General features: G+C 40.6%; 2 protein-coding genes across 2 annotated transcripts in view; both read right to left on the bottom strand.

The window, feature by feature from the left end:
* Positions 1–6,590, bottom strand: part of ppp1r37 (protein phosphatase 1, regulatory subunit 37) — a 40,653-nt gene extending 34,063 nt beyond the window's left edge. The window contains exon 1 of the mRNA XM_041940468.1: positions 4,797–6,590. Within this exon, the coding sequence (XP_041796402.1) occupies positions 4,797–5,535 (739 nt within the window). The 5' untranslated portion in view covers positions 5,536–6,590. The remainder of the gene's footprint in view (positions 1–4,796) is intronic.
* Positions 6,591–8,519: 1,929 nt separating this feature from the next.
* LOC121608996 (late histone H2A.2.2-like) lies at positions 8,520–8,936 on the bottom strand. Its single transcript, XM_041940482.1, has one exon. The coding sequence runs from the start codon at positions 8,934–8,936 to the stop codon at positions 8,520–8,522; it is 417 nt and encodes a 138-aa protein (XP_041796416.1).
* Positions 8,937–14,697: the final 5,761 nt, after the last annotated feature.

Genomic DNA, 14,697 nt, shown 5'->3' with positions numbered 1-14,697 from the left:
TTCTACACTCTATGAAGTTAACTCCTATTTAGAAGCTCATTTTGTGACAGCAATTAAACCAGATATGTGTTGCTCTGGGAACATTCAATACTCATCTAACAAATTCTTCCCTCTGCTCTTACAGCAGTAACTCACATTGTGCGCGGATGAAGCTCCACACTCTGTGAACTCAGGCCTAGTTCACTGTTAGGTTGTCTGGGTCCCTGTCTTATGTTTGTCAGACACATGACACTAGTTCAGCAGATAAAGGGTCTGCATGGATCATTGGATTTATTGTGGCACAGTGCTCCCTCACGAAGCATGACAAGCCTTGGAGTGGAGATTCAGATACATTTCATTTCCTGGACTTTGTCTCAGAGACACACATGCACACGTGTACACACACACGCACGCACGCACGCACACAGACAGACAGACAGAGAGTCTATCTGATGGAGATGGTGAAAGTTAAAGGGTTGGGAAGTTCACAATTGAGAAATGAATAGAGCAACATGTAGCACATAATATGACACCTGTAGCTCAGGTGCAAAGGAGCAATTACTTATTAAACCTCAAGCATAGTGCGATTATCAGGCTTTGTCAGAAGTTATTAAATTATTTAACGCAGGTGACTACAAGCTTTTCCAACTTATTAACATTTAACTTGCATGTGCTGTCGGCTTTCAAATGACAGCACAGCCCATTCAAACTGCCATTACATATTTTTAAAGTAATCAGGCAGCCCACTGAGCCAGTGTGGGCAGCAGCAGAAAAAAAGTATTTCTGCTGTTCTCCTTGTGATTGTTGTGACAAAGGGAACAGCTGCCACCATGATAACTGTAGAGAGTTGTAAAATGTGCCCTTTCTACGTCATTTTCAGTTGACTCAGACGCTGCAGTACCAGTTGCTAGGAGTAGTTCTTGTCAGCCACATCAAGCAAAGAAATATGCTGATTTTAAAGTTATTTCCAAAGCCAGTTTGTGTACACCCTTTGTAGCTTTGTCAGTCTCATCTATGCATGTCTCCATTTTAGTTGCCATTTGCCCTGGCTCTGGTGCAGGGTTATGACATCCCTTAATTCCACCTGTAAAGCTGAATCTGTTTTTCTAAGCTTTGCAAGTACTTCTATCAAACATGGAGAGTTTGAGTTTTTGGAATTCAAATAATTGTAAATGTCCAGTCCACTGTCCATGGACTGACAAATTTTCTGACAAATGTACCACTTTGTTATAGCTTTGCTTACATTAAAAGCAGAACATTCTTCTTCGCGAGTCTGTCTACCTCTACAGCTACAGCACAATCAGATGAACCTTTGGAACTTAAACGATGTGATAAATGTGAATAGTCTAATCCCACACTATAGTCATCGGGACACTTCACAGTCCACAATGCCATGTGAGTAGTTTCCCTCACTGCCAAACTGAAAGGTGGGTTGCTTTTCAATTAGTGGGTACCATCACAATTTTCCCAAGATTGAGGTAAGCAATGAATGGCCATTATTTGTGAGACAAGCATGTGCTCTTAATGAAAGCTAGGTTATCTTAAGGTAGACTGGATACTGGTCCTCGGTTGCCTAAATTTGAGCACTGGCCCTTGACAGATCAAATTAGAAAGCAGAAATTCGCTGTAGTGAAGTCAGTTAGAGGTTGGACTTTCACAAGCATTCACTCTCGATCCAGTGGCATCTTCTTACTCAGTTTCACCCTCCTCACCTCCGAGGTCACCAATAAATTACCATGTGAATGGCACAAAACCAATCTTGTTTTCAATGGCTTTGTGCTGACCTACATTACTGGAAATCATGATTTTAAAAGTTTCTAATAAATTGCTTAAGTGTACCACACTTATTTTGATTGATAATGTATAATTAATTTATTTTACATAAATATCTGAATAGAAAATAATTGTATTTTTCTTGATAGCGTCCATGTCATGTGAGACGGTGACTCCAATTCAATACCAAATTTTGCTACTACAATGGACAAATTACGGTTACATATTAATATACTATTTTATATTAATATTTGTATGGATTTTTTTTTGATGGCCTGTTGGTATCTGTTCACCGATCACATTGGAAAGCTCTTTTCCGTGAACATTCTTGTCTTCACTTTTTCCATGAGGCTCTGTACCCTTTTGTTTGATCAAACGATAGAGCCAGGAGAGTGAAATGTGCACAGAAAGATTGCACAATCTGCAAACGAGTTTTTTATGTTCATTCCAATTCCAAAACAAATGCGGCCATTTGCCACAATCCTGGTTTTTCATCTTTTTTTTCCATCTTGGTAGAAAACTATTTGTTGTAAAGCATTTTGAGCTGCAATTAGATAATAATAAAGTTTGTTAATATGATTACAACGATCTAAATTCCTGTGAACACTTTCGTCTGTCAAAATTGTCCCACTTAGGTTCATGAACAAACTGTGTACACTGCATGCCACACACATTGTCTAGGCTTTGCCACTTTTGTCTCAAAAAAAATCCATGGAAAACCCTCAATGTGTTTCATAAGGTCACAGAAATCTTGGCTAACTGGGTTGGAGACTTTGCCCCTGTGGAGTCGGGCTAAATATACAACATGTCCAATTTACTATCAGATTGGCTGCCTGGCATGTGCACTGTAGACTGATACGGAAACATTTAGAAGAGTAACAGGGTTATGTGACAAGCATTAAGGGGCACGAAAGCAACAAATGTTTATATATTAAGTGGTCAGAATATGATTTACAGTTACATGAAACAAAATGTGTAAGGATAAGTGGGGGAAAATATAAGTGTCTTTCTGAGTGGCTGTCTGACAAATTGCAGGGGGTGTTAATAGACTAATTTATATTCAGCTGAACACGCGGCAGTGCATTTTAACCTTGCTGCTTTATGCTTCTTCCTACACCCCTCCCCCACCTGGACATCTCGCATCACTGACCCTTGCCTTGGTCTGGCCTACATTTTTGGTTTTATACATCAGGAAAAAAAAAAAAAAACAGGACTCACTGGCTTACCCTTAAAACCACACAGGTCACAAAGGCACCAAGACTGCAAGGCCGGCAGTATATAGTTCAAATCAACACAAATCTGGCATTTTCTCAAACTGCAGTCAACAGTGTAATTCAGTCGACTGCCATCACAGTACTGTGAGCAAACACCAGTTGTCACATGATGACAGTAAATCTGTTTATTAAAGGATGTCCATTGTATGCACTGGATGAAGGAGCATATGAGTCATGGGCAGATCATACATGACTAGTCAGTCCTTCCAAAGAAATAATTAAACATGAAACTATGATGTACTAAAGCTGCATATCTCTGCACAAGAGGAATCAGACTGCAAAGACACACACACACACACACACACAAAAAACAAACAAAAACAAAAACAAATAATGGTCATGGCAGATTATCAATATTATTAGACTTGAATCAGGACCGGGGACCAAAGAACTAAGAAAAGGTCACCTGGGCATCCCTACAATTTTTCCTTTGGTTACTGGTAAACAATGACCAATAAATAAAAAAAAATGCACAGCAATGAAAAAGCTACTAGTCACGGCATTTTAAAATTAAAACTGCACGTCAATGGATTGGTCTTTACTCTATGCAAAGACAAACTGAATGCAATCTGAGAATATAAGAGAGAAATGTGCACTAGAGAAACTGTTGATATTATAATCATTTTTTCACATCATGTTTGATTTTACTCATTATGAATGCACACCAATCTATAAATAAATACTAGTTTATATATAAATATACATTGCAAATATACTTGATCTATTATGTCATTTGATCTGGATTGGCAGAAAACGCTCTTGGTTTTGCACATAGGTTACATTTATACACAGTGGTTTAGAGTAACAAATATACATTGCTTTCCAACTTGGATTTATTCGTAGATATCTGCATATCATTTCTCTGCTTGTCTGTGTCCTGTTCCTATTAATCACTCTGGTTTATTGCTTGTGCAGCGGTTGTGCCAAATTTACCTCCTGGGGATCAAAAAAGTTTGATCTTATGTTATGTATATTCAACTTTCAATTTCATAGCGCCAAACAGAAGTTGTCTCAGAATGCTTTCAATATAGAGCAGGACCATACTCTTAATCTACAGAGACCCAACAATTCTCCCAGGTGCAAGCACTTGGGGACAGTGGCGAGGAAATATATGGCATTTATTGTAAAACATGCATATTATTATGTGGGAAATTAACTGCAAAGGTAAAATAGTGGCTTCGTATTATATTGCAACTTTTAAGACTGGGTTCCTTATATCAACACAGCATAGGCAGTGCCATATCCTGCAAGAGCTTCCTTTAGACGTGTTTTCACTGAACAAACAGGAACCTGTGGTAGAATGGCACACCTCAAGGAGTGGTGGGATCCACTCACAATATGGCATCCAGCACAGGCCTCTGCCTATATTAGGATATATGGGTGTTCGGAAAAAGAAAAAAAAAAAGATAGACTAAGCAATTCTGTTATTTGACTATTAAAACTAAGATGCAGACTGTTTGAAAAATGCTGCCCGAGGACTGAATAGACTGTACTTTGATTGTGCAAGAGATAAAAAACCTTGACGAAAGACAAAAAGAACATTCCTCTCAAACAACAAACCTCTAATGTACCAGTGTCAACATCCTGCATCCAGTCACGTTTTTAGCCAACTAGACGTGGAATATGGGCCATGACAGGGCACATTTTAAACCCAATCTCAACAGAGAGAACAGCTTTTTAGACAACCTATGAGAGTAAACCCTCACAAGCCATGATGATCTGACATGTTCATACAGGCACAATAGACAAGTAGAATAAGCACAGCATTACCATGTCTCCAGGGGTCCTTGGGCTCCACTGCTCCTGAGACTATATCCTCATCTGAGGGAAACGTCACCCTTTTGCCACTTGGTTTGTGTTTATCGTCCTCCTCCTCCACTGAGGGGTACAGTCCAGCCTGGTCTGAGGCAGAAGCCTCTGTGCTCGTCTTGCTTGCATCTGAGTGGCTCTCTGCCGTGATGCCGACTGGGACATCCTGCGACGTTGACTCTAAAGTATTGTCTGAGAATGATCTGACGCTTGTCAATTCAGCCTCCAGCACCCCACTCTCATCAAGACTCAGATCCACACCTATGTCCATGTCCCCACCATCATCCCCTTCCACAAACTTAGCAGGTTCAGTGTCCTTATCTTCCTTCATTTTCTCCACCCCAATATCGTCCTTGTGCTGCTCATCATTAGTAAAGATCAAGTCAGTGGGATTCACCACCACAGGGGTGTCTTTGACACGGCTCTTTCTATTTCCATTAACCTCATCAATTTCCAGTGCGTCTTGCTCCTGGTGGTTATCCTCCACAACTGCCTGAAGGTTGTCAGTGAGCTGAGGCATCAGGTACGTTTCAGAGGCCTCTGTAGGAACAATGTTTTGTTTTTCTGTGTTACTCTCCGTCATCAGTTCAGAGATCCGGGGGGTGACCCCTTCTGTGCTGTTGGTAGTGTTGTGATCAGCGTCCACATTGCTTTTTGTCTTAACATTGCACAAATCTACACACTGCTCTTCGATATTCATGTTTTCATGTCCAGTGAAACTCAGTCTTTAACTGTGCCAGACAGCCTAGATATTGAGTTAAACAGTAACTAGGAACCAACTGACATGGATAAGCCTGTCTCTGGTCTATGTCTCACGACAGTATACGTGGATGTGCACCTACCCTGGTCCTGGTTCTTGAAAAAAAAAAAACTATATTCAAGTGCAATCAGAAAATTATATCTGTATTTTGACTGGTTTGTAGTACTGGGGTGATTTTTAGTTTTCTCAAACACAAAATCACAGGTGTCTTTGGCGCATCCTTAAAAATTAAATTAAAGTGCACTTTCACACAACTATCAATACCAGGAATAGGTGTGATACCTGTAAGAAATAGATGCTATTTCAGTAATTATTTATACGGCAAATTAGGCAACTTTGCTCAGCTGTCACCCAGGCAGGCAACCACCGTTTAATGATTTCTGCCAACCGTGTTTTACTGCTCCAAACGGGAACCGACGAAAAGGCTGGTGGTCGTCAGCACATTGCCTCGCAGCATTAAAGAGCACCAGGACAGTCAATTGAAACGAATAAGTCACTCAGGGTGCCTCCATTACGCTAGCGAAGTGAGCTTACAGCCAAACCGATTCATTTGCATCAATTTGAGGGAGCTAATGTAAGCTAGCTTGCTAAAGTTGTTGCCCAAAGATGACGTCCAGGCCCGTGTACGGTCGCATGCCTGCTTCTTTGCATGAGCCCGTCAGTTTGTCCCCGACAAAGTCCATTCTTCTGTGTCAAGAAAAATATTTTCCGGCTGTAGCTCTTGACTCACCCTCTGTCGTGGTGCAACTCCGCTCACATCACAACCCTCGACCAGCGGCAGTCAGAAAAAAACAGGCGTCACACTCGGAGCAATGAGCGTGTTTCGGTTGCTAACGTTAACGCTGGGAACCGTGCCGAAGATACACTCACCGGTACTAATTGCGCTAATTGTTATGAGATTATAAAGATATCCCGACCGCACAGGTCTCGTGGGTGTCTCCCCGTCCGGGAGAAGTACGCTGGACCTGTTTTTGTCTGCCGTTACCATTCGCTAGCTTAAGTCCAACAACTGTTTGTTGTTCACACGTCCTACGTCAGCACGTCATCACCCACTGGGTTACGTTCAGCAGCCGCAGTGTTCCGGAGGGTTGCAAAAAAGCATAAAAAGGGAAACATCTTAATAATAGTATTGAGGCTCGAAATACAATAAATTAATAGACATTGTTGCTTACTTCGATTTCTTGAAATTTAATCAAATTGTCGGACAAATTCCACATACATACATACATCATTTTTTTACATCCTCCGCAAATATTTGAAGCTATTTTTTTTAAGTTATCAATCAATTAATAGCACTAAACTAAATTTTTAAATAATTTGTGCGCTACTGGACACATTAAGGGAACGTATATTTTACAAGCCACGTAGGCTTGCTAGTTTTTAACTTTCTCAAATTAAAGCCTCTGATGCCCTTGCTTATCTGCAAAGCTGTTGTGCAAAATGACCTTGAACTACAGATTTGTACAGCACAATGGCTGTACCTGTCAAAAAGCCAGGGATGTTAAAAGACTATTGCATATATACAAATATTACATATTTGATGTGGAGCTTTTGTAGGATATTGGAATGATATCTGAGAATACTTTTGGAATTATATAAGTATTGTTTGGCAGACTTTTCCAACAAGATCTTGAGTCTCACCAATGCTTAAGACCCCTTTGTCTGTGTTGTCTCTGCACATTATGGCAATCAAACACATTAGGGCCACAGGAGCAAGACCAACGACTGCTTTGAAGGGCATGCAAAGAAAACTGAACATAAAAATCATGTCATTTTATATTCCCCAAAAAGTATGAGGTTTCCTTGGTTAGAGGAAGTAGGAAATGAAGCACATTTCCGTAGAATTTCAGAGAAATTTGATAATCCGTTTCCAGCTGCTGAAAAGACACATCCCAGTGAGTTGAAAAGACATTAGAATAACGACTCTGGTCACTGGTGACAAGTTACATACTTAGTCATACTAACAGTTTCCACTTAAAGGACAAAGAAAACCACGACACAACAGGCTACAATAAACTTCTATTTAAGCAAATATAAACACTATTCTTTAAATACAATTACAGTGAAATATAATAACACATAACTCTTGCAAGGAACATAACATTAAAAATATAGTCACAACCGGCAATTCCAGGTTTGAGTTCAACAGAAGGAAGCAGCTCAGTTAAAGCCGCAGCAGCAGCGAGTGGGTTTCAGGCTCTACAAAGGTGAGCAAAGTTACTTCAGCCAGTTTGATTCTGTTTAAAGTGGGGCGAGACCAATCACATGCTTGTTTCATCATCTCAAAGCCTGCAGCATTTCAATAACTACGCACTCGACCTTCCACCATTCATCAGATTCGTACATAACATAGTGGCAATATTCAGGAGAAACCTCACCGATCAAAATGGCACTTCAGATTCTGGTCAATACCTGCCCCCAGGGCATGTACACAAACTGGTGAAATTATGTCCACTGGTTTTTGAGGTACTTGCATGCTTTGGTAGGCCAAACATGGCCTAAAGATATGTATGGTGATTTACATTTGCTATCTGGTTATGGCCCTTTTCTTGCAATTTTTCCTGCTATTACCATTTCAAAAAATAAAAATGGTAGAAAATCCATTACACCCAAAAGGTGTAGCGCATATTGAGCTGGACTGGTGTCATATTTCAAGTATCACAATGTTGGGCCTTATGCACAGTGCTACTATTTGGCTGTTCGGGCTCCTGTTTTTTGGCAAGCATTTGCACATAATTTCCAGGTAATGAATCAAGTTTCATGTGTCTAGCTCATAGTAATTTGAGCCTTTGTTTTCAAAACCATGGGTCCTCAGTGGTAGCAGTTAAAGACTGTTGCCTCCAGAGCCTTGAACAATGGACACAAGTATACTTTAAAAACTTAACACTTTAATTTGAAAACATTTGCAAAACCCGTGCATTTAGTTAAAACTCTTGTGACTGAACATCTTTAGCTGAACTGTCGTCCTTGGGCCCCTTGGTCCTCTTGGGGAGAAGGCTTGCTTGGATATTTGGGATGACACCACCGTCCGAGATCGTGACCCCTGCCAGCAGTTTGTTGAGCTCTTCGTCATTTTTCACCGCCAACAAGATGTGGCGGGGAGCAATGCGCTGCTTCTTGTTGTCACGGCAGGCGTTCCCTGCAAGCTCCAGGATTTCAGCGGAGAGGTACTCCAGGACGGCTGAAAGGTACACTGCAGCCCCGGTGCCGACTCGCTCAGCATAGTGGCCTTTCCTCAACAGCCTGTGGATGCGGCCCACTGGGAAACTGAGCCCTGCCCTGGAAGACCTCGACACTGCAGACTTAGGTTTGGGCGCAGCTTTCTTCCCACGGCCAGACATCTTCAGTCTGAATTGAGAAATATTTCAGTCCAGATTACACAGTAAAGAAAGTGACTCTAACATTTATACGGTCATTTCAAAATCTATTTCATGCACCTTCATCTTAAAACTAGAGAAGAGTCATAAAAACAGCTGCTGTGTTTGAAATAAAGGCCCACAGAATTTGGGGACATAAAGTTAAATGGCTTGAAGAGCAGCCTCTTGGAAAACATTAGAGCCTGCTCCATAACAAACAAATAAGAAACTCACTCCTCTTGAGGAACCACAACAAACTAATTAATACTCACCAGCACTTCCCTCTAGTTGAGACAGCAGCTACACACTGAAACCCAGAATACTGCTTTTATATGAGTCAGACAGGCGGTTGTTGATTGCTGACACCTGCCTCCTCTGCTATGTGGAGTCACCTTGATCACCTATAGCCTTATAGACTGATATCTGCATCTATAGCAGCCCACATGTCCTCTCACATACATTTTAGCTACTGACTAACAGTGTGGAGACTTCTGTGTCTTGTTGCAAAGGAGTGCGTTTTCTGCACATGCACATTGTTCCTGTGGAGAAGTCTAATGAGCCAAAGAGCAAACACCTGTGTGAACTACATAGCCTGGAAGCTGGGAAGGCGTGCCACTGAACATACGCTGATGTCACAGTGTTGGAATTAGTGGAGATTGTCTCATTTAAAAAAAGGGGAAAGTGAAAAGATATTCAAATGAATGTTCGATTGCAGTGAGTGAGATTTTGACAACATTGCCTCCCAATCATTGAATGAAGTACTTGAACATTTCCATTTTTATGGTACTTTATGTTTCCTCTCCACAACATGTGACAGCTAATTAGTCACATCGCAGATTCAGAATTTCTAACTGGTTTAAAGTGCATGTATAGTCGTAGCTGATTCTTGACCAGTTACTACATTAAAATGTTATTGCATTAGTGATAAATATCAAATAATGAAATATTATATTTTAATATAACAATAAAGGGGCATTCTGCTGCATACTGACCACTTACTTTTAATTCTTAAAGAATGTTTCTGTTCTTTTACTTAAGAATAATAAGTGTGTGAAGAAAGCCAAACTATTGGACTGTTTGATTTTTTTAATTTAAAGCAGAGCCCATAACAAAGGAACTATGTTAGTACAAAGAAAAAGAGAAACAGTCATTTCATGCTGCTAAAGTATTTCTTATGCACAGGGAGGGACCAATATGTATTTGAAGTAGCCTACAGTATTTTCCATACAGTTCACCTCTGTAGAAAAGTGTTTTGTATTTATATGTTTATTTCACTCCTGAACTCGACTGTGGAAACACCTTAGATAAAATATTTGTTTACGCTCTCCCTTGAGCAGCAATGCATGAAGTATTCAGATCCTTAACTTAAGTGAAAGTAGCAATACTGTAAATGTGCAGTAAATGTGCAGTATTTCCCTCTGCAAATACAGTTGAACAGAGTTCTAAAGTAGCATGACATGTAAATACTCAAATACTCAATACTTACATACTTACCTGCAAGTACCCAAAAGTTTTACTAAAGCACCATTTTTAAGGAACTTAATCTCATAGCGCGTGTGTGTGTGTTCGTGTGTGTGTGTGTGTGTGTCCTCTAACTGTGCTGAAAAACATCAACAGCAGATGGCAGCACAGACCTCACATTTAACCCGCAGCCTGTTGTATTTTGTGGCTTTTCTTAATCATTTTATATTTAACTCGAATGACTTATTCTTAATGACAGAGCACTTATAAAACCACACTTAGTGGTGTCATGATCCATCACTTTATGATCAGGTGCTTGACTGTGTCTGTCTCCCTGAGTGCCTGATGTGCTTACTAACTAACTGCTGGGGGAGTGATGACTCATCTCCTACCTCTGTGTACAACACAGAACCAAGTGTTTCGTTACAACACGCTAGGAAAACAGACAGAGGTAAACAGGGATTATTCGTGTCTCGAAGGCAACTTGTGGCCACACTTGGCAGCCTGTGGTTTTACCACTATCTTTTGAGTCATGTTTGTGGTGATGTCTCATTTTAGAGGTGAAACACTGATTAAAATAAGCAAGTCCATTTTTGACCTTGAAATAGTAGTTTGACAAAAATCAAGGTCCACTTATTGGCTTTTTCTGAAGTTTTCAACCATATTACATGGTCATCTGTCTTGCTGTGAGCCCAGCAGCTCTATACATTTCATCCAAATTTTTTTTTTTAGCATTTCCATATTGTTTATATCACCTTTTCCAGCCACTGAGCTTACATCTCAATCGATCTATCCTGATGACATGACACCTGAGCAATGTCCATCTGCTGATGAAGCCCATATAATATGGTTGAAAGCTGCAGGAAAATCTAGTAAGTAAGTCGAGTTTCATAGTGTGAACGGAAGGGTTCGGGGTTTTTCGGTAAAAGTCGAACCACTCATTTCTAATTAAGAAAATTAAGATACACTGTTTTCTATCTGATATGTTGCAGTGTGCATGTCCCTTTAGCAGCTGTCAGGACATTTTAACTAATTTTTACTGCATTATACTAGGATTCAAACTGCCAGTGGCACAAATGAATTGAGCAGAATGGACAAAGAAGACTTCCCCTCACTGAGTTGAAAGTAAATATTTTAACATCACACTGGAAGCGCCATCAGCCACATGTTTTCTTAACATGTTTTCCCAGTTTCTTTTTTCTCTAATGCAATGACTGATGGCTCTTTGCCAAATTTTAAGGCAACCGGCTTTGTCCTTTGTACCATTTTCCTTCTCCCCCATGTACCGACAGTGAGAGATGGGGGAGAGAGAGAGAGAGAGAGAGAGAGACATTTTGACTGTTCGTATTCACTTTAAAATATGGCAAAAGGCCAATCGCAGAGCAGCGGGAAGACAAATTAAGCAGGGACCTTCCCAGCAGGTCGTCCTTGGACAGATTGGATGTGATTCTGTTCAACCTCTCAACATCCTCCCGACACGAGGAGGACAGGACAGTTCCCAATACGTTTCTGCAGCCTGACTTTCAAGTATGTAAAGTATAAAGCCAGTGCACACATTGAGCTGGTTCCTAACACAATTTATTGGCACTCAGTGGAAGCTAAATCAGCGTATAAGACTGTAAGCTGCAGTTTTTCATCATGTGAGTTGTCATCATTGAAACAAACCACTTGTTTTTGCGCAGTCCTCCTGAGAGCCTTCATCTGGATAAAGGCTGAAGGCCCTCTGTATTTATTAGCAACAGTAGCTACTAACACTGAAGTTTGCAGTCTGCTGCCGAGTGAGGAGAGGAGATGAAAGGGAGAACGGAGGAAGCCACCAAATGAAACAAACATACGATTAAACCCGCAGATTGAGGTGAAAACCAGATATGAAAGCCCCTAACAAGATTTCTTTTATGTCTGCTAACTCGGGATAATTTAAATAAGTTAGTTTAGCACTCCCTTGTATGCCACTTTTCACCAAATTGATTACTGAACATACTGGTCTTTGCACCAGACAGGTGGACAGGTAAGCAGTGAAGGCAGCCTCACACTCTCTCTTTCGCTGACACACAAGACCTCTTTCTCTTTTCCCCGAGCAGTAATAAATCTGTAGATGTGGCTTTTAGGAGGATTGTGCTGCTACTTTGACTACTAGTTTTTACCCTTTCCTCAGCTTTATGGAGATTGTGCCTGATCTTCGGAAAGCAATTTATCTTCTACATGAAACAAACCCAAGGGTCAAAGACTTCTTTTATACGTGCAGACACGACTGTGCGATCACAGACATGCTTTCACGTGGAAAAAGTGGTGCTCACTCTCGAATTACTGATTCATTCAAAAGGCAATAACCCCACTGAAAATAACCAAATCTATAGACATTTTTCACTCAAATGTTCACCTCTTTCAACGGGTAATAGCCTATTCATCATCAACCACTTTTCCCCTCATTCATAAATTCCCAGATGACAGCGACATTGCCTTCATATGGTGCCTTGACAGGAGAAAAAAGGTGTTGAATGCGCCTGGCCCCTTTTGTAATCTGAAGTTAATAAAGAGACAATTAATATGAGGTGTCCACACAGTAAGTGGAGAGTGACTCATTCTCTGAGTGGACTGGCTTTAATTATGAAACCTTCTGGACACCCACAGTGCAGCCGGGTGTCCTGAGGTCCCAGGATCCTCAGGTGCTGAAAGTCTGTCGCCTCCTGAAAAAGAAATGCCTATGAGGCTGGGATTGTTTTTCCATGACTTCTTCTGCAACAGCCTGGGCTCACTCTCATTAAAGGAAGGAGAAACAACTTTCAGAGCCTACAGGCCTCAGAGTTATTTCACGAGTGAAACCCTATATATTCTGCCTTCATATGTTTAATGTGTTTTCATTCATATGAACATTAATCTCACTGCTCTAAAGCAGCTTTTAAAGGAATAATTTGGCATTTATGCTTAAAACTACAGCCAGCAGCTGGTTAGCTTAGCATAAGCACTGGAAGCAGGGGGAAACTGCTAGCCTGGCTCTGTCCGGAGGTGATGTTAGGTGGATTTAGGTAGCGTCGGACCACTGTTTCCAGCCTTTACACTAAGCTAAGCTAACCAGCTGCTGGCTGGTTACATTTAACACATACATCTTCAGATTCTACATGTTGTGCAGTAGCTACAGTAGGTGTGCTCTCTCAGTTCCCCAGCCTTGATGTGCAGGCCAACTCTCTCCTTTCACAAACCTCCAGATCCACCAACGCACCACTGGGACGTGGAGAAAAGCTGCAGAATAACACTTATGATATTAGGGAACATTATACTCAACCATTTGGTTTTCTAACCTACTTTTTTTTTAATGTTGGCCTACATTCACACCTCACAGATTCAGGTGCTTAATTACCTCTGAGAATCATTTTTATCTGACTAATTTTGCAAATCAGACTTTTTTGTACGTTTTATCGATCAATGCCAAAAACTGATCCAAGCTACATTTCCAACAGAAAGAGGAAAATCCCTCTGAAAAACACAATAATAAAATACAACCAAGGGTATCTTAAAGGACAGGTTTGCCTTTTTTCAGCTCTGTCAATGTTTACACACCCATACAGTATGCATAGTGAAAGAGTTTTTGTTTTTGTCACTCCTCCTGTGGCCATTAAGAGATTCCTTCCTGACACGTTTCCCATGCAAGCGATCACTCAACAGTCCTCCTATTGTGCATAAACGACTTTTACTGTTCACCTGAAGTTACTATGAAGCTTTGAGGAGGTCGAAAAATCACATGGGTATCGTCCAAACTTACAGTCTTTTTTTGTATGAAACCTTGGTGTCTTTTCTGAGCTGCAGAGGGAGGATAGTATGAAAAAAAATACATTTGGTACCAAAAAGAAGTTTGAAATGGGTCTGCTGAAGCCTCAAATTAGCTTCAGCTGCATTTCAGAATGCATTTTTTTTTTTCACCGAATAAAGACTTAGGATTTTGTCCCCATTGCTGACGATGGAATCTCTTTTGTTAACTGCCAGCACAGACAGGACGAGTAATTACAGCATCCAAAATTGCAATGTACAAATGAGCATGTGAGTATTGTTTAAGACAGATGTGGAAAAAAATGCAAACTTGTCCTTTAAAAAGAAAAGCATGATGGAATAAAAAGCAAAACGAGACATCAGGACATTTTCCAGCCGTGTTCATGGCGACAAATGCGGGTACTGACCTTTAACATAAAACCAGAATTGAAACATAAAGAAATATGCAGTTCAATGTATATGTGCTTTGCAGAAACTTATAATGTCAACATTTATTCTGCAGATTGGGTTGCCTCTCGTC

The sequence above is a fragment of the Chelmon rostratus genome, chromosome 7, assembly GCF_017976325.1.
Source record: "Chelmon rostratus isolate fCheRos1 chromosome 7, fCheRos1.pri, whole genome shotgun sequence".
NCBI lineage: Eukaryota > Metazoa > Chordata > Actinopteri > Chaetodontiformes > Chaetodontidae > Chelmon > Chelmon rostratus.
Note: the sequence above shows the minus strand (reverse complement) of the source record. Positions and strands in the feature narration are given on the sequence as shown.